The sequence below is a fragment of the Ascaphus truei genome, chromosome 2 (genome assembly GCF_040206685.1).
Source record: "Ascaphus truei isolate aAscTru1 chromosome 2, aAscTru1.hap1, whole genome shotgun sequence".
Lineage (NCBI taxonomy): Eukaryota > Metazoa > Chordata > Amphibia > Anura > Ascaphidae > Ascaphus > Ascaphus truei.
The window spans coordinates 365,403,413-365,424,477 of record NC_134484.1 but is presented as its reverse complement, the minus strand read 5'-3'; the positions used below and the strand labels follow the sequence as shown (position 1 = coordinate 365,424,477).

Genomic DNA, 21,065 nt, shown 5'->3' with positions numbered 1-21,065 from the left:
ATAAAACATTACACAGTACATCCAGGGCTGGGGTAACATAGTTCCCTTTGGTTATTCTTATGGCTGTTTTGTATTCCCGACTTTACCATGCAGAATAGTGTTTAGAGGAGCCTGTAGCAGGGTGGATTCAGCACTACGTTGTTGACGTAGACACCGCAGAGCTCAAAATCAGCCACTCCTCAGAGCAGCCTTTATTGCAGTACAAACATATATACAAAACTCAAAAACGGCAATGAAAATAATACAGCTTGTTCTACCTTGCACATCTCCACCTAAATGCCCTGTTTGAACCTTACTCACATTAGTGACTTTTTAGGCTGCTGCCCCGATGGCGCTGACCTCGCTCATGCTTGAGAGCGGTGACGTCACCAGCTCTCCAAGCATGAGCGCCGGGTGTTCTTGCTATTTTGCAAGCGCGCACAGGGGGGCATGAGGGGCATATTGAGCGCGCTTGAAACTTATTTTTTTTGGTTTACTCAAGCGCCAAGCTTGAGTGAGCGAGCGTATGTACGTACACATAAAGATTTATGTAATTAAAAGCGGCAAGCACCGCGCGCTCAGCGCCAGTGGAGCCGCAGCCTAATCCTCCCCAGTTCTATAATCAGTTAAGCAGAGTTGCGCCATGCACTCTCTATCCAGGCTTGAGTACTAGCGTTGCTTTTGTCGACCTTTTATTGACCAGAGAGGCTAATTAGCTCTTGCTGCAATTCACATGAATGTGTTGTGCTAGCAGCCCAGCACCATACTCATTGACCCCCACACTGCTACAGAGCCTTATCTGACACTTAAGCTGAGTGTACTACCCAGTTTTTCAAAGAATGACTTCAAACAACAGTACGAAAAAAAAGGGAAGATTTGTCGAATTTGTATTCCAATTTTGGCCAGTATCAGAAAGTCCACCATTATTATCATAGAAAATCCCATATCTATTTACTTTCATGTTCTGGGGGAATAATCTTTGCTGAATGCTATTGAGTAGAAGACATCGATAAAATCAAACAATTTGCCTATTTTGTGTATTATGGTAGCTGCTTCAATGATGATTGCTATGTACAGTAAGTAATTGAAAAAACACTGACAGGCTGTGGGAGGTAGCAGGAGAAGATATTATAGCAACATCTGGTGTAATCAGAGATGATGCTGTGATTATGGAAGAAACAGCTTCTTTTTTTTTTAAAGGGGCTGAATTACAATATTAATCAAGTTATGCAATTAGCACCTGTTTTTTGAGAAATGCTCTGGTTTTCAACACTTTATTTGTATCCCCAAAAGAGGTTTTATATAAACAATGGAATAAACATTTTTATTGGTTAGTTGTGTGACTATTTGAAAGAATTTATATATAATTGAATAGAACACATCTGAAAATGTAGTAAGGGCACCACATTTAAAAAAAAAAAAACATGGTTACTGTATCAAACACTTATAGCAGGGTACCTCCCCTGGCCCCCGAGTGTTGCGGCAGCTTATGGCAGGCGACCCGGTCGCGGAAGGCATTGGCAGTTCCCATAGCAGAGCGACGCCATCTTTGAGTCGATCGCGCATGTGCAGTGCAGATTCTATGTTGCGGCGGCCATCTTGGTGCACCTTGCGCATGTGCAGAGAGGTACACAGAGGTGTCCATTACACCCATGGGCTCCACGGAAACTACAACACAGTGGCTGCTAGATCACATGGCGCGAAACAGCAATCCCCAGCGGCCAGGATAAATACTTTTGGCGCGCTGTGAGCCACACCAGTTGGAGCTGGGACATCAGAGAGTAAGGGTGCAGGGTGTCAGTAGGCCCCTGCACTAGGCCATAGACCCCCTGTTAGGCCCCAGATAGGCCTCGACTCCCCTGTTCAGTTTGTGGCTTCTACAGGAAACAAGAAAAAAATGTGCAGTGCTCTAAAAACAAGCCAAGAAATTGTATTAAACAAAAATGAATATAAAGTTCATGAAGTTGAATAATTGCTACAGGGACAGGCCCTTAGACAGGGACACTGCCCCGTTTAGCATTCAGAGTGTCAGGGACACAGATGGACGCTGCGCAGTAGTTGCGGCCTGTGGTCTGGGTCCAGATCACCACCGCAAGGCACAGAGACTACCTTCAAGGTGATATTATTCACGCCGGAAATTTACCCCACATGGGGGCGGACGCCATCATGGACAACGTCGCTGAATCAGCTAATTATCTTCTGTCGGTGATACCAGGTATTACGAAGTAGCTTTTGGGAAGCGCAGATGTCACCATATGTGGAGAAAAAATATATAATAATAATATTATATGTATTTTTTCCACATATAGTGACATCTGCGCTCCCCAAAAGCTACTTCATTAATATCCACTTCAGGAGAATTTTGACCTTCTCTTTATAGGGTTGAGCTGCGACGTTTACTTTATACATTTTGTATATTATTTTCACTTATATACATATGAGCACTTTCACACATAAGTTGGATTGTCCACTTTAATATAATTTATAACTACAGTATACACCTCATAGAGGAGCGCCCCACCAATATTTTTGCACAGGTGATACTAGGTGCTGGAGCACCTGGAAGGTATACCAAGGTATATCAACATTCCACAAGTGCACCAACAGTGACACGTGGGTGTGGTCAGCGTTGTAACACACTCTTTGGGTGGGTTGACTCTGTGGACACCAGGGTGGTTGGGTGCCATGGGGAACTTTGGGGTAAACCCCACCGGGGTGTGGACACAGTGTTGGAGGCATGGTGTGGGGCTACAGCCCAGCGAGGCCTGAGTGGTTCTGTATTATCATTATTATTACGCTTTCAGTAAAACTTGTTATACTATACCAGTGTGTATTACATATATATTGTCCAGCACGGGGTTATCCAATACTGTTAGGATCACGCGCAAGTGGAGGCGCTGTCACCAGACAGATTAGGTTCACCCCAGGCTCCCAGCAGCAGCGGTTCAGGCCTCCTGTGAGCCGCAGGTAACGCACCACACACACCATAGCCGCCATATCTCCCAGGGGGTGGGGTAAAGTGTACTAAACACAGCTTATGGGATTTTTGAATATTAATGAATAGGGCAGTGCAGTAAAAGTTACCATACAATATTTGGTTAATTCATAAGACTATTGTAGTATTGCCACTGTGTGTCACTATTACAGTAAATGAAAATGAATACTGGTTAGTGTTTGTGTAAATCTAGTTTTAATTAAAACAGAATTCCCCTAACAAAAGTGTTAATTAACAACAGTATAAAATGTGTTGCTTTGTAGCACTATGCAGACTTTTCTGGTACTAAAAGTGTTAGGAAATGTAATTTAGAACAAAACTGAATAAAAAGTAAATATCAGTAATCTACAATATGAAAATGAATATCCAATAAACAATTAATAGAAGCCAAACATAATTAATGTAGATATCCCATCACAACAAATATCAGTTGTCCAGTTATTTGATATCGAAATTTTTATTTTTATGGGGGGGGGAGGGGTTGCTAGGCAGAAGGGAAGAGCTGCAGTGGTCAGAATTTATATTATCAGGTGAACAATAAGATGTATTCTGTGTGGCATGGTCATGTTCATAAGAACAATTCAGGTCAAAGAATTATAATACAGGAAAATTGAAAGATTTGTATATTCACTTCTTGCTCTACTCTTTCTTCTTATTCCACAACTAGGTTCGCTATGAGAAATCAAGCGTGAGTAGCAGCAGCAGTGGAGTAGCTAGCTGCAAGAGTGATTTTTCAGAGAGCACCATTATTCCCATAGGGATGTTCCAATCAGACAACAGAGTCAAGGAATCTGATGAAATATTTCCAGATGACAATTACTGTGTAGACAACACTGAAAAAGGTAATCATTCAGTAAAACGTTGCCTTTTACTTTAAAACTTGCATTTCAAACACAGCTCCTAATAGTGGTGGTGTGGGATTTTAGTAATGTATATATTTCCCCTCAAACCTCTCTCCAAAAAAAATTGGGAGAGATGCCTGTGCTGAAAAAGGATCACATCTGGAACATATGCTAATGGTTATGCAAAGTATAGTTAAATAAGTTGCATCCCACACTTTCTAAAAGGCTATCTATAGAAACTATATTGCATTGACAAGCTTAATGCAACTACTATAGTGACTGCAATAGTGTACTGGTGTCAGATGCAACAGGAGTAGAACCTACAACCACTGTTTTTTAGACAAGAGCTCTAACAGCGTGAGCTAAATCAGCTACTAGTGTAGCACGACTGTAACTGTCTACTAGCATATTTCTAAATGATATCTACTGTATGTTGTTTATTGTAACCTTGAAAGGACTTCAAGCACAAAATAATATGAACTGAGGGCTATGAGTAACTGAGGCCATGTGAGAATAAATAAAACACAGGTTTTCTGACACGCACAAGTAAAAACAAGGTAAAGCACAGCAAATAGAGCAGATACTTTATATTTTTGCATATTTTACCTTGCCAACATCTTTTTTAGTACTTGTCCACTTAATAAATGACTCTGACGTACTTTTATTGTAAATGTTTTTTTTTTTTTTTTTTTTTTTTAGAAAACTGCCTTTTGATAATATTTGTGCAAAACAGTCCCTATACTGTACTTTACCTTTAATCTTACGTTTTTTAATTTGGTACCTAAAAATATCACTTGTGAGCATATTCACATGTCTCGTTAGACAGGTCTGTGTAAAGATCCGTGTGTCTCGCTACCCTCGACGTGCTTCCCGCTTATCTCGCCTCCTGCTTCACGTCACCTGGGCTATTAACCAGCCGCCGGTCTACAGGCACGTGCGTGTCATGCGCGAGAATGAATGCAGACTCCTCTGGTTCCGCCTCTGGGTTGCGCCCGCACGGAGGCTTCATAGGCACGCTACATACACACGGGATGCGCAATCTACACACGCAGGTACCGCATCACCAATCCCCGTCAGTAAACCTTCCCACACCTGTCTCCTGCACCTCTTCAGCCAATCACAATAGGCGCTCCTGGATCGCCCCCTCTCGCCTTGTCCTCATTGGTCCCAGTATGCCTTATATTCTCAGCCATTCCACTGGTTCATCGGCGGAGGATAAACCTTCCTACGTGCGAAGTGTTCATTGCTGTTTTATCTCCAGTCTTGTCATGCTTCCTGATCTTTGCCCCTGACCTTAGCTATTCCTCCGGACTCTGCTCTTCTGTTCTCCTGACCTCAGCTACCTACGACGATCCGCTCCTCTCCTATACTGACCTCGGCAAAGAACCACGACGATCCGCCTCTCTCCAATCCAGACCTCGGCTAAGTTCCTCCTATGATCCGCTACTCTCCAACACCGACCTCAGCAAGTATTACTGACCATCCAGACCTCTCCTACCCTGACCCGGCTACCTCGACCAATTTACACTCCAGACGCACCCACGCGGCTGTGGGTTGGTGTTATATCAAATCCCCACCTCGGCCTCGCGGTTACAACTTGTTTGGGGTGAGCACTCCGTTACAGTATGCTCAGCCCAACAAACATGGACCCCACTGAAGTGGGGTGAGTATCAGGCCTCGGACATAGACACTTTGCCCGTGTGGAGGCGGTGCTTTCCCTGGCCTTAGAGCGTGCGCCGTCCGTGGGCGTGTCTGGGGGCGGGCAAGTGACGTCACGGAGCTGGTTCGCCCTCATTGGGGGAACCGCTCACGTGACCGGCCCTGCGCTCCGGCGAGCGCCAAATCTAAAGATTTGTTAAGACACACACTTACGCAAGCGTGCAGAAGCATGCGCGAGCCCCTGCTAAAGCCGCTCTCATTGCGGCTGCAGGGGCTCAGTGCTGAGCGTGAGCACGCCTCAGCACGGGTCAGCAAGGCTGATCCTACTATGTCCCAGGCCTTAAGCACGCACACCAGCATGTTTTCCAAAATTGAAAAATACTTTGAACAAAATGACCATCGCATGGAATTATTGCACCAGAATCTCATGACCCTTACTGACCGGGTACAAACCCCTCCTCCTAGTCCTGTCCCTTTGGGGTCTTCTGCTGCAACTATTGCTTCTATGCCTATGTCCTCCTCATCTGAACCCCGACTTCCCACACTCAACCGTTTTGGCAGCGACCCCCATGGGTGCAGGGGTTTTCTGAATCAATTTTTCATACAGTACAGTTCGAACTAATGCCTTATTGATTCATTTCTCAAAGATCCAAGGTGGTGTATATTATATCGCTAGTCACCGATGGTGCCCTGGCCTGGGCTTCTGCCATCTGGGAACGAAGATCGGATCTCACTCAGGATATCGGATATTTTCCCTGGGAATTCCGCAGAGTCTTTGATACACCTGGTCGCAATGTAACCGCTGCTTCCTCTCTCTTTCACATATCTCAGGGAAGTCTATCCGTGGCCAGATACGCTTTGGAGTTCTGCACTATTGCCGCAAAGACCGGATGGAATAACGAGGCGTTAGCAGTCACCTTTTGGTAAGGTCTTACGGAGATTTTAAAGGATGAGCTCGCTGCACATGAACCTCCCACCAATCTCGAGGAATTCATCGCCATATGTATTCGCGTTGATCAACATCTGCAGGAGAGGAGATCTGAAAGATCCTGTCATCGGCAGCTTATTCCGAGGGTTCCTTCTTCCCGTGCCGGTACAGCTGAACCTCTTCCACCAGATATTCCAAAGTCTATGCAATTTGTGGGTAACAAGTTGTCTTCCAGCGTGAAACAGTGTCGACGCAATGCCGTTCTCTGTATTGTATTGTATTGTATTGTATGTCTTTATTTATATAGCTGTAAGGAAGCCGCTCCGCGGTTTACTGGTTGCCTTACCTTGCAGACAGTGCAGTCCTGGAGCACCTCTCCTGATGTTTGCTGCAGCCTGGATTCACTCACCAAAGCTATACACACTCCCTCTGGTATCTACTGCAGCTGTGCAGCCTATCACTGCAACCTAGACTTGCATTCATTCATTGGAGCAGTACCTTCACACCCCTCTCCTGGGATTGGCCCGCTGGCCTTTAAGTATTGTCTTCCCATAATGCTCCCTGCCGAGCATAGTCCTTACTGGATGTCAACTGTTTTGCCACAAGCTCTTGCTTGTTCCCCTTTGCTGATACCAGGTCACGCCCTGCGTCCTTCAGCTTCCTTCAAGCCGTTTGTTCTCCAATGCTGATTCCAGGTTACGTCCTGCATCCTTCAGCTCCCTTCAAGCCGCTTGTTCCCTTATGCTGATACGGAGGTATTCCCTGCGTCCTTCAGCTTCTGTTCCCCTGTGCTGAAGCAGAGGTTTCGTCCCTGCGTCCTTCAGCCTCCTGGATTCCTGCACTAAAGTAGAGGTTCGTCCCTGCATTCTGCAGTCTCCTGGATTCCTGCACTGAAGCGGAGGTTTCCCTGTATCTACAGCTTCCTGGTTCCTGGGGCCTACTCTTTCCCTAATATAGAGAGGCCGTGTCCTGGTTCCTGCGCTGAAACAGTGGATTCCCTTGCCCGCTCAGGACTTTTGCGTTGTAGCACTGGTGCACCCGTGCAGCAAGACGGTGTGCTATTCTGGTCTGCCTACCATCTCCTGTGACCAGCACCATGGGCCATGGTCGTCGCTCGCGCAGAGGCCAACCCCGCGCTCCTAAGCTGAAGCGGGGCTCTCCTGACTACCTGTTGCCGAACTCTTGCCTGAACAATGTTTATCCTGATGTCTCCTGTCCTGACCCTGGCTTCTACAACGACGACGCTGTCTTCTCCAATCCTGATCCTGCGACATATGACTACGAACTGCGCAATCCGGATCAGCCTGCGCGGTCTCAGGTCGGTGCTTTTACAACCCCACCTCAGCCTCGCGGTCCGGTCCTGGTTTGTGGCGAGCAGAACCCTGACAATAGCGCCATTAATGTACATAGCGCTTCACAGTAGTAATACATGTTTTAATCGAATAAATAACAGATAATATAAATAACAGATCATGGGAATAAGTGCTTTAGACATAAACATAACATTAAGGAAGAGGAGTCCCTGCCCCGAGGAGCTTACAATCTAATTGGTAGGTAGGCAGAACGTACAGAGACAGTAGGAGGGAGTTCTGGTAAGTGCGTTTGCAGGGGGCCAAGCTTTATGTATCATGTGTTCAGAATGTTCACAGTGCTATTCGTATGCTTCTTTAAGCAAGTGTGTCTTAAGGTGGGTCTTAAAGGTGGATAGAGAGGGTGCTAGTCGGGTACTGAGGGGAAGGGCATTCCAGAGGTGTGGGGCAGTCAGTGAAAAAGGTTTACGGCGGGAGAGGGCTTTAGATAAAAAGGGGGTAGAAAGAAGACATCCTTGAGCAGAACGCAAGAGTCGGGATGGTGCATAGCGAGAAATTAGGGCTGAGATGTAAGGAGGGGCAGAAGAGTGTAAAGCTTTAAAAGTGAGGAGAAGAATGGAGTGTGAGATGCGGGATTTGATTGGAAGCCAGGAGAGGGATTTCAGGAGGGGAGATGCTGAGACAGATCTAGGAAAGAGTAGAGTGATTCTGGCAGCAGCATTTAGGATAGATTGTAGGGGAGACAGTTGAGAGGCAGGAAGGCCGGACAGCAGGAGGTTACAGTAATCAAGACAGGAGAGAATGAGAGCGTAAGTCAGAGTTTTAGCAGTCAAGCAACAGAGGAAAGGGCATATCTTTGTTATATTGCGGAGGAAAAAGCGACAAGTTTTAGAAATGTTTTGAAAGTGAGGGGCGAATGTGAGAGAGGAGTCGAGTGTGACCCCTAGGCAGCGTGCTTGGGCTACTGGGTGAATGATCGTAGTTCCAACAGTAATGTGGAAGGAGGTAGTAGGGCCAGGTTTGGGAGGAAGTATGAGGAGCTCTGTCATGGGCGTCCGCAGGGGGGGGCAAGAGGGGGCGCTTGCCCCCCCCTGGATCCTGGGCCGCCAACAGCGGGGAACAGAGGGCACTGGCGTGACAGGATTTAGCGCGCTCTTCTGCAAAAAAAAAAAAAACCTCCCTTGTCTCCTGATTGGCTGGCGCGTGTTGGCACGCTGCCAGGATTTTTTTTTTTTGTCCCTCGCAACTCTATCTCAGCGGTGCGCAAAACTGGGTTGCGCCAAATTATTTAGGGGGGGGCGCAGCCTGTGCAGTGAAACCTGGAGGCAGAGCAGAGCAGGGGCAGAGCAGAGCAATGCCAGGCAGAAGATCCGTGCTGTGCTTCCCTGTGCTTGCAGAGGGGGCAGGGCGTCCCTCTGCACACAGACACAAGCCCTCCTCGTCCTGTCTTTACTCCTCCAGCCGAGCATGCAGTACAGGTGTGTGTGTGTGTGTGTGTGTGTGTGTGTGTGTGTGTGTATAGTGATGTGTGTGTGTGTGTGTGTGTGTGTATAGTGATGTGTGTGTGTGTGTGTGTGTGTATAGTGATGTGTGTGTGTATATATATGTATAGTGATGTCACTGTGTGTGTGTGTGTATATATATGTATAGTGATGTGTGTGTGTGTATATGTATAGTGGTGTGTGTGTGTGTGTGTATATATATATATGTATAGTGATGTGTGTATGTGTGTATATATGTATAGTGATGTGTGTGTGTGTGTGTGTGTGTGTGTATATATGTATAGTGATGTGTGTGTGTGTATATATATATATATGTATAATGATGTGTGTGTGTGTGTGTGTATATATATGTATAGTGATGTGTGTGTGTGTGTGTGTGTGTGTGTGTGTGTGTGTGTATGTATATATATATATATATATATATGTATATATATATATTTATATATATATATATATATATATATATATATATATATATATATATATATATATATATATATAAAAAATGTGTAGTGATGTGTGTGTTTTGTGATTGAATGTGTGCTGTGATTGTGTGTGGTGTGGGGGGTGTTGTTTGTGTTGTGATTGATTGTGTGCTTGGCGAGACAAACAAAATTGACATTGAAGCATGCTCAGCAGCAGTCAATGCGCACAACCCCACACCCCCACACACAGCCACACACAAACACAGAAATAGCCCTGATCCATACCCCCCACTCATGCTTGCAAAATTATGCAGGACACCCTGTGCTCATGCTTGGAGAGTTGGTGATGTCACCACTCTCGGCGGCAGCGTGGACGCAGCCTAATTTTGCAAGCGCGAGCTGTTGAAACATATTTGTATTTACATTGTATATCGTTTAATAAAGGGGGGGGGGTTCACGTGATTTTGATTACGTCAGGCAGGGGGGCCCCGAGAAATTAAATGGATGAAAAGGGGGGCTCGGCATAAAAAGTTTGCTCACCCCTGCGAGTCTATCTGACCTTGCATAGCGAGGCCCGCCCTTTCCTGCATGGAGCAAGTCAGGTGACTACTGCTCCATGCCACTCTCGCTTCCCCCTTGTCCTCGTGCTCTGATTTCCCCCCCCCCCCCCTGCTCCGGTCCCCCCTTCCCGTTCCGATTCCCCCCCTGCTCCGGGTCCCCCCTTCCCGTTCCGATTCCCCCCCCTACTCCGATTCCCCCTTGTTGCGAGTGTCTGAGTTTGTGTCTGAGTGTGTGTCTGTGTGTGTGTGAGATCAGGGGGGGAGGGAATGAATGTGAGGAGGACGGATTCAGGGAGTGGGTTTGAGTCAGAGGGGCATAATTGATGGAGGGGGGAGAGTGAGGAGACAGGGGGTGTAATAGAGGAAGTGAGGATGAGAGGGGAGAGAGTGAATGAAGAAGAGAGGGGGTAAGAAAGAGATGGGGCTACACCTTGGGACTATCTGCATTAGAGTGGGGTGTGTGGTGTGTGGTGTGTGGTGTGTGGTGTGTGGTGTGTGGTGTGTGGTGTGTGGTGTGTGGTGTGTGTGTGTGTGTGTGTGTGTGTCTGAGTGAGAGAGTCTGAGTGAGAGAGAGTCTGAGTGAGCGAGGGATTCTGAAGGGGAGGGAGTCTGAGGGGGGGAGTCTGAGAGAGTCTGAGGGGGAGAGAGTCTGAGGGGGAGAGAGAGAGTCTGAGGGGGAGAGAGAGAGTCTGAAGGGGAGAGAGAGAGTCTGAGGGGGAGAGAGAGAGTCTGAGGGGGAGAGTGAGAGTCTGAGAGGGAGAGTGAGAGTCTGAGAGGGAGAGTCTGAGAGGGAGAGTGAGAGTCTGAGAGGGAGAGGGACAGTCTGAGAGGGAGAGGGACAGTCTGAGAGGGAGAGGGAGAGTCGGAGAGGGAAAGGGAGAGTCTGAGAGGGAGAGTGGGAGAGGGAGAGTCTGAGAGGGAGAGTCTGAGAGGGAGAGTGGGAGAGGGAGAGTCTGAGAGGGAGAGTGAGAGGGAGAGTCTGAGAGGGAGAGGGAGAGTCTGAGAGGGAGAAGGAGAGTGGGAGAGGGAGAGTTTGAGAGGGAGAGGGAGAGTCTGAGAGGGAGAGTCTGAGAGGGGGGAGTCTGCGAGGGGGAGAGTCTGCGAGGGGGAGAGTCTGAGAGGGGGAGAGTCTGAGAGGGGGAGAGTCTGAGAGAGGGAGGGTGTGTGTTTGTGTCTGTCTGTCTGTGAATGAATACAGACACCAACCCACAGTCAGTCACCCACCCAAGTGTCAGTCACACACGAGTCAGTCAGTCAAAGTGTCAGTCACCCACCCCATCACCCACCCCCCCCCACAACCACTCTCTCTCTCTGTCTAGTTAACATTATGCCCCCCCCTGAAAACATTTCTGCGGACGCCCATGAGCTCTGTTTTAGCCATGTTGAGTTTAAGGCGGTGGAGGGCCATCCAGGATGATATATCAGAGAGACATTCAGAAACTTTGGTCTGTATAGCAGGTGTAAGGTCGGGTGTTGAAAAGTATATTTGTGTGTCATCAGCATAGAGGTGATATTTAAACCCAAAAGATGTTATTAGGTCACCTAGAGAGAGTGTGTACAGAGAAAAGAGAAGAGGTCCCAGGACAGAGCCCTGGGGTACCCCCACAGAGAGATCAATAGAGGAGGAGGAGGTGTTAGCAGAAGAGACACTGAAAGTACGGTGGGAGAGGTAGGATGAGATCCAGGATAGAGCTTTGTTCCGAATACCAAGAGTATGGAGAATGTGAAGGAGAAGAGGGTGATCCACAGTATCAAATGCTGCAGAGAGGTTGAGTAATATGAGCAGAGTGTAATGACCTCTGTCTTTGGCAGCATGGAGGTCGTCAGTTATTTTAGTGAGGGCTGTTTCCGTGGAGTGAGCAGTGCGGAAGCCAAATTGTAGAGGGTCTAGGAGAGAATAGGTGTTGAGAAAATGGAGCAAGTGAGAGAATACAAGACGTTCAAGGAGTTTAGAGGCGAAAGGCAGGAGGGAGACAGGTCGATAGTTAGAAAGACAGGTAGGGTCAAGCTTGCTGTTTTTGAGTAATGGTATGACTGTTGCATGTTTGAAGGAGGATGGAAAGGTTCCAGAGCAGAGGGAGGAGTTAAAAATGTGTGTGAGCGTAGGTATTATAGTAGGAGCAAGAGGTTTTAGGAGATGGGAGGGAATGGGGTCAAGAGGGCAAGTGGTAGAGGGAGAAGTGGCGATCAACAGCGACACATCCTCCTCTGAGACAGTGGAAAAAGAGTCAAGGAAGGCAGGAGGAGAGTTAGGAAGAAGTGTAGGATGAGAAGAAGAAACAGAGGGGATGTTCTGACGTATGGATTCCACCTTTTCCTTAAAATAGTCAGCAAAGTCCTGAGCGGAGATGGAGGAAGGAGAGGCAGCTGAGGGTGGTTTGAGTAGAGTATCAAAGGCAGAGAACAGTCGGCGTGGGTTAGACTTGTGCATGTTGATTAGTGCAGAAAAGTAGGCTTGTTTAGCTTGCGAGAGGGCAGAGTTGAAACAGGATAGCATAAATTTGTAGTGAAGGAAGTCTGTGAGAGTGTGAGACTTCCTCCAGAGGCGTTCAGAGGAACGAGTGGAGGAACGCAGCATGCGTGTGTGGGGATTTAGCCAGGGTCTAGGGTTAGAAGGGCGAGTGCGGCAGAGAGAAAGTGGGGCATGTAGATCAAGAGAGGAGGACAAGACAGAGTTGTAGTTCCTGACCAGTTTGTCGGGGTCTGTAGCAGAGCTGAGAGAGGAGAGGGAGGAGCGTAAAGTGGAGTCAAAGTCAGGTAAGTGAATAGAGCGCAGGTTTCTGCAGAACCGTGGTGTAGATGGAGGTGGAGAAGCGAGATAGAGAGATTGAGATGAGATGATGGTCAGAGAGAGGAAAAGGGGAAATGGAGAAATCGGAGAGAGAGAAGTTCTTAGTGAAAACCAGGTCTAAGTAGTGGCCATCCTTGTGGGTGCTGGCTGCAGTCCACTGTTGAAGGCCAAAAGAAGAGGTTAGAGAAAGAAAGCGGGAAGCCCAAGGGAGAGAGGGGTCATCAATGTGGCAATTGAAGTCCCCAAGGAGAAGAACAGGGGAGTCTGAGGAGAGGAAGAAAGAGAGCCAGTATTCAAAGTGAGAGAGAAAGGCAGAAGGGGGATGAGTAGAGGTAGGTGGGCGATAGATGACCGCCACATGAACAGGGAGAGGAGAGAAAATCTGGACAGTGTGAGCCTCAAAGGAGGGAAAAGCAAGAGAGGGAGGAATAGGAAGGGTTTGGTAACGACAGAGAGAGGAGAGCATGATGATTTGTAGGGGTGTTTTTTAGTGCAGGGGATATAGCTGTGTGGTGTCAGAGGATGCAGGTAAGAAAGGAGTTCATGTGAAAATAGAAGTGGTGAAGGAAGGAGAGATGGAGATATATGAATAGAGTTAGAGACATACTGAGGCTGGTAAAAAGAAGTGCATAATTTGAGAAGAAGTGAAGTCACAGCAAATATAAATGGTAAAGGCAGCATCACAGCAGTAATGATGCAGTCTGGTATTGATGATATCCTCCTTTTCAGCGTAGTTCAAATGCAGGAATCAGGGCCAGATGGGGTGTCCACTTCTTCCTCACTTCTTTTGAACTTCCTTTTAAACTTCAGTTGTTCAGTAGTCATGCCACTTATAATGGGCCACCTGGATATGGGCTGCAGGCAGACAAGCTGTTCTGATTGGGTTTATATAGGCCTAAAAAGTCACATGACAGTGTGGTTCTGTCTGCTTAATTAGCACATCTGAGGCACATTCAAACAAATGGTTTTCCTACACAGGGTGTTCCCTGCCTAGGTGGCAACACTTAATTTGATTAGGGGTAGACAGAAAACAGCATTCAAATATGGTTTTTACCTAGCATTAGATCACTTGCATATACTATATAATACACACAGCAAAGGCTTCAATGAGGATTTAGAGATGGTTTTTACTGCACCAACACACTTTATTCGAGCAAATACCCAGTATGTACCTGGCAGATACCTGGAATGCGCCGCTCCTCACCTCTGACAAGCCCCGTTGCGTTTGCCTTCCCAGCCTGGGATCATGCCTGTCTGACGGGCGGCTGATCTGTTAAATGATAATGATTAGGATTTAATAGGCTGCAATGCTTCGCGTGTCTACCAGATGGCATAAATTCATGAATTGTAATGCAGTATATATATATACTGTGCAGTATTGCAGCCAGCGGGAATAAAATGCTTCAATCCCTGCCTGGAAAATAACGCAATGCACTCGGGCAGAAAACAGTCACAAACCTCAATACACCCGGGTATACCCGAATTCGTGGGACTAGCCGAGCTCGAAAAAAGTGTGTCGCCAGTGTACCTGAGGAGAGAAGAAGGATAAGATCCATTAGGGTAAGAGTTCCTTCCTTTTAAACTTCAGTTGTTCAGTAGTCATGCCACTTATAATGGGCCACTTGGATATGGGCTGTGGCAATCCTGGACATCAGGTACTCTATTACCCCCACAAGTCAGGAAACGCCAACTCCCAATGCGGTCCAGGGGAATCACATTGGGAACACTTTCTACATCCCCTATCTCAGCAAAACTGCTGCCAACCAGGATCTTGCTTCCTGTTACACTTACCATCGAGGGCTTCCACACTTCTGCGCTGGCCTATCTGGATTCCGGGTCGAGAGGCAATTTTGTCGACCAAGGCTTCGCAGCGAGGAACAACATCCCCCTCGTTCGCAAGAAATGCCCTGTGGGGTTTGAAGCCATTGATGATCGACCTCTGCAACCAGCATATGTCTCTTTACAGACCGTTCTCTTTCGTCTTCGTAGAGGTGAGGACCACATGGAAGAGATCCAGCTAGATGCCATCCACACCCCTTCGGTGGATGTGATTCTTGGCCTCCCATGGCTGCAACTTCACAATCCATGCATCGATTGGTCTGACAAGGAACCTGTCCTGTGGAGCCCCTTTTGTTCCAAGAACTGCCTGTGCACATCAAACTTATTTGTGGGGTTACTGCTCCCAAAGAAGAGAAGTTAAAATTGCCTGAGGTCTACGCCGAATTTTGCAACGTTTTGATAAGGCCAGATCTGAGGTCTTACCACAGCATCATTCTTTTGACTGTCCTATTGACTTGCTTCCCGGCTCTGTACCTCTCAGGGGAACTTCTTACCCACTTTCCCTTCATGAGACTAATGCTATGAAGGAGTATATCCATGAAAATTTACAAAGAAGCTTTATTCGAAAATCTTCTTCTCTAGCTGGCGCAGGCTTCTTGTTTGTGAAGAAAAAGGACGGTCGCTACGACCATATATTGATTACAGAGGCCTTAACAAGATCACCATCAAAAACCGTTATCCCTTACCATTGATTTTGGAACTCTTCGATTGTCTCTAAGGAGCCAACATCTTAACTAAATTGGACCTCTGTGGGTCCTACAATTTTGGAAAGATCCGCCAAGGTGACGAATGGAAAATGGCTTTCAATACCCGTAACGGCCACTATGAATACCTCGTCATGCCCTTCGGTCTCTGTAATGCCCCTGCCGTCTTCAAAGACTTCGTTAATGAAATCTTCAGAGGTCTGCTCAATCAATTTGTCATCATCTATCTGGATGATATAATGATCTTTTCTAAGTCCTCACAGGAGCATGTCAACCTTGCCAAACAGGTACTTCTACGCCTACGTTAAAAACCATTTGTTTGCCAAGCTGGAAAAGTGTCAGTTCCACCAAACTTCCACAGCAAACCTAGGATACATAATTTCCAACACAGGTCTCACCATGGATCCTGCTACGGTAAAGGCGGTTCTGGATTGGCCTCGTCCCACTTCCCTCAAAGCTACGGTGTCAATTTCAGGTGTTTAAAAGCCAGAACACTAAAATGCCATTTTAAGCAGTCGCCTGCACTCGAATCTTAAGGCGGTATTGTTGGAAGAAAGCCCACGCCATGACATGGGTATTCCGAGGTATGCACTGCGTGATTTGTTAAAATAATGGCCGCTGCATCTGTATTCTTCCCTCCAAATATATACTTTCCGCCAACACTTTTGAGGCCTTGAGAGATATTGTACAAGACCAGTGTCACATTCGTGAGGGTCTTGTAGTTCCTGATGGGTGATTTTTTACCTCACCACCTCATCGGAAGTAGATCCTTGAATGGGGTCACTCTTCTAAGTCTTCAGGACATCCAAGTACTAGAAGGACTACCGACTTCGGGGAACGGACCTTGTGGTGCCAGGCATGCAAAAAGACATCAAAGAATTAGTTGCTGCGAGCTCGATATATGCTCGGAATAATACTCCCCGAATTAAACCACCAGGACTCCTTCGTCTGCTACCAATACCAGACCGTCCATGGACACACTTGTCCATGGACTTCATAGTCGAACTGCTGGTATCCAAAGGGATGAACACCATTTTAGTTGTGATAGATCGCTTTTCCAAGCAGTCTCACTTTATTCCGTTAAAAGGTCTACCCAACTCTCCCAAATTGGCAGACATCTTTATCAAATAAATATTTCGCCTCCATGGGGTACCATTGGCCATAGTCTCCGATAGAGGTTCACAGTTCATATCCAAGTCCTGGTGCTCCTTCTGCCAGCAAATAGGAATTCCGTTACATTTTTCTTTGGGTTTTCATCCACAAACCAACGGTCAGACTGAGTGAACCAACCAGTCTCTGGAGCAATACATCCAGTGTTTCGTCTCGGACACTCAGGACCACTGGTCTGATCTGCTTCCCTGGGCCGAATTTGCGCATAACAATTTGCATAATTAATCCACCATGAAGTTGCCCTTTTTCATTAGTTATGGGTTTAACCCATCACTTCTACCTATCACTACACCCACTTCTGGGGTACCAGCAGCAGGCGACAGAATTCTTAGTTTTCAAAATTTGTGGAAAGGGATTCAGGAGAACCTCAAGAAGGCAACTAACTACCAGACAAAAGGCGCAGGCAAACCATCACTGAAGGAGGATCCAGGAGACAGGGTGTGGTTGTCCTCTAAGAATGTCAGGCTCAAGGTCCCTATGCTGAAACTCGCACCAAGGTTCATCGGACCATCTCAGAAAAAGTCAACCCAGTGACTTACCGGCTACGCCTTCCTCATTTTCATGTGTCCCTCTGTTTTTCATGTGTCCGTGCTGAAACCAGCTATTCGGGATCCTTGCTTTCCTGATCCCTCCTCGCCTACAGCTGTTCTCGTACACGGCCAACAAGAGTGCAAGATCCAGTCTATCTTGGACTCCAAGATTTCAAGGGGATCGGTCCAGTATCTTGTGCACTGGAAGGGTCTCGGACACAAGGAACGATCCTGGTTTCCTCGCCACCGTCTTCATGCTCCAAGACTTGTTCGCATCTTCCATGCCAAGTACCCTCACAAGCCGTTCCAGAGACGCCGAATGTCACTCCTGAAGGGGGGGTACTGTAAGGATCCGTGAGTCTCGCTATCCTCGGCGCACTTCCTACTTACCTCAGCCCACTATCGGGTGCTCCTCTTCCCCTGACTCCTACAGCGTGTCACCTGGGCCATCTACCAGCCGCTGATATACTGGCGTTCGCGCACCATGCGCAAGAATTAATGCAGACTCCTCTGGTCCCGCCTCCGGGTTGCGCCCATGTGGGGGCATCATCGACGTGCCACGTACACGAGGGACGCGCGCTTTGCATGCGCAGGCTGCAGCCATGGCGACGGGAGAGCTGCCAGCCTGCTTCCCCGCACGTGTGCAAAAAGATGCGTGGGACGGAGAAGCGCCTGGGCAGCAGCAGCCGTGGGACGGAGGGGAAGCGCCTGGGCAGCCGCGGGACGGAGGGGAAGCACCTGGGCAGCAGCAGCCGAGGGACCCCCTCCAGCCTACCTCCCACCCCCCGCGTTCGCGTGTGCGTGCGCATGCCCAGACTGCAGCCAGAGCTGCCAGCCTGCTTCCCCGCTCCCATTACCAGAGCGTGGGACAGAGGGGAAGCGCCTGGGCAGCAGCAGCCGTGGGACGGAGGGGAAGCATCTGAGCAGCAGCCGCGGGACCCCCTAGCCTACCTCCCGCCCTGAGCAGCAAGCGGGGATCGGGGGCAGGAGGGGTTGGGGCTGACCCAGAGCTGCCAGCCGGCCCTCTTCCCCGTGTCACACGAATCAGGGAGGGGGATTATTTATTTATTTAAAAAAAAAAACATTGGCGCGAGCAGGGGGAATTCTTAGAGCCGCAGCACGGCTCGCCAGCGGCCAAAATCAACTCACCACGGGCGAGAAGTTATCATTAATTTTCAAACACTGTATATACTGTATATATATATATAGTGACATAATTCCAGGATATTAGGCAGATTTCTGTCCTATTTAGATCAGAAAGTGGAGCCATAGTCTAAATGTGATCAATCCCACAGCTAGTGGATTGGAAATCCAGACCAGAGTTCATAGTAGTTCTAATTTCCCTTACCTGCCCTCCTAATTGAGGAACAGGTACTTAAGGCAGTTTGGTTTGATACCTCTGTCTCTCTACTCGAGTCTGAAGGCTGGGACACCAGCAGCCAGATAGGTGAGGATGCCCCCCTCAAGGTAATAAAAGCCTCCATATGAATTCTGTAACCGATTTATAAATGTTTTGTATTTCGTATAGTTGGAAAGCGGATAGGCCGCCTAACCCTAGAGATGGAAATCTCTGTCTAGTAAGTGCTCCGATTGTGCAACGTTTATTTTTGATGCATTTCAATGAAAGTATTGCAGTCCCCTGCTGGGATAGAATAAAAGAGACAGAGGTCTGGGTAACTCTAATGTATTTCAAATTATTGCAGTCCCACTGCTTGGGAGTAATCTAACAGCCTGACTAATACAATATTGTGCTATGTGTTATCTATTTGTTTTCCCTAAAAGACCATGTAATAAAGAGCCTGGACAGATGGCAGGGCAATGTAAGGAAGCCGTTTATCACTATATAGATATCTATATATATATAGATATCTATATATATATTTCTATAGATAGATAGATAGATATAGATATAGATATAGATAGATAGTTAGATAAGTTTAGCACTATGTATATATACATACATACATACAAACATACATGGAAATATAATTTATATTGTCAATACTGTGCATTTAAAATGATTGCAATCAGTCAATTATCTAATGTTCTCTTTCATACTAAATGTTTGTTTTGACAGATGTATTTTCTACACTAGATGATGACCTGGATATATCTGATAACTCTAGTTGTTCCAGCTTAAGTTACTTTAAAGGATGTTCAATTGGTATGTCTATTTGTTTTTTTTAAACTTTTTCCTTTATTTTTCTTGTTGCTTTACTTTGAATGATCTATCTCACTGTGCTCCATTATCATGCCAGTCGCGCACACTTATATTTGCATTTGTTTGAAAATTACAAGTGAATTGAACATCCATGGCTGAGTAGGCAAAGATAATAGTGACTATTATTTGACAAATAAGGCGTTTTACCTTATACTTTGCACAGTGTGTTACTTATCATTTTGCTTATATTTTATGTCAGAAATCATATTGCAGATCTCTAGAAACTGAAATGTGTGTCAAATAATTAAAATAAGAACAAAGATAACTGTACCACAGGTCATGGTATGAATGTTATTCTTAATTAATCTACTTGAATCTTGTCAATATCTATTTTTTTAATTGAGCAAACAAATGAAAAATAGAACAATAATTTACACAAATACTTAAATGTGGACTGGTATTTTGTGTTGTAAATAACAATATTTATATTGAAATGTGTAATTATATTATATATTTTTTGTAAATAATTATATTTATATTGAATGTTCTTGGTTTTTACTTTTAAAACTAATATATATACCACATTATTTTTGTGGTATAAGCATTGCTTGTCAAGTTTTGCTTGTCAAGTTTTAAAAGCTATGGGGCTATTCTGTAAACTCTAATAAATGTACATTTTTGCATCTTGCAGTATTAATTATGTCTCTCATGTCCAAACCATGAAAAATGGCATTTTTTTTTTTTTGCGATTTGATTCCGGATATTTATTTTCATATGGTTTGCAAACTATTAATGCATATGAGGAAAACTTACGAGAGAGGAGATTGGACAGAGGGGAGAGGGGAGAGGGGGATATTGATTGATTTTCTGGATGCTGTTGAAGCAAAATAGTGAAACGCTTCATGCCAACCATGCAATTGTGTATGCATAGATCATTGTTAATGAATATGGCAAAATGGCAGCTTTCTTTTTATAGTTGATATAGAGAAATACGGTGTAATATGTCATGTGTTGTTGTTGTTCATCTGAGCTGGTATTTACCTAATTTTAAGACCTGCTAAGGAACAGATGATTGTTATTATGTCCTGATATGTAAAACCTTAGAATTCAAAGAGGGTGTACTTTCTTTTTCATACAACTGTAACTGTGTGTCTGCTAACATTTCTTTCCCCTGTGTGTGCTGACTTTTTCTGTATTGCTGCTTTTTGATATATTAAAGTAGAAACTTGGTGAGACCAAAAGCAAAAAGTAAGTCCTTCATTATTATTAGTTTTGAGTGCTGATCCAGTTCGGTTTTTGTATATTCAAGACTAGCTGATCTTCAGATCTGAAAAGATCCTTTGCCTTCAGCAATACCTGAATCAGGGAATATATGAGGCTCCAGGATCGCAGAGATGTAGTTACATATTCTGGACCTATACTCGGCCACTTTTGAGCAAGTGCTACAAAGCAAGATCCCAGGGAGCCCAATTCCCCACCAGGACAATGGCAGAAGGACAGGGTTGTTATGTCCCATTTATAAATAACTTTATATATAAAGTTTGATAGCCACAAAATTAAAGCTTTTGGCTGCTCTCTCCCAGACTTCTGACCAGTCCTCCAAAGTCTCTTTCCTGAGCCTGAACAAAAATGCTGTGTCGCAGTAAGGGAGAACAACAATTGATACAGTT

At 46.0% G+C, this 21,065-nt stretch overlaps 1 protein-coding gene across 5 annotated transcripts in view; it reads left to right on the top strand.

The window, feature by feature from the left end:
* The window catches only part of NEK10 (NIMA related kinase 10), a 380,936-nt gene that overhangs the window by 297,068 nt on the left and 62,803 nt on the right, over window positions 1–21,065 (top strand). For all 5 annotated transcript variants that reach the window (XM_075586980.1, XM_075586978.1, XM_075586979.1 and 2 more), the window contains 2 exons: window positions 3,642–3,816; window positions 19,312–19,398. In XM_075586980.1, coding sequence (XP_075443095.1) covers window positions 3,642–3,816; window positions 19,312–19,398 — 262 coding nt within the window. The remainder of the gene's footprint in view (window positions 1–3,641; window positions 3,817–19,311; window positions 19,399–21,065) is intronic.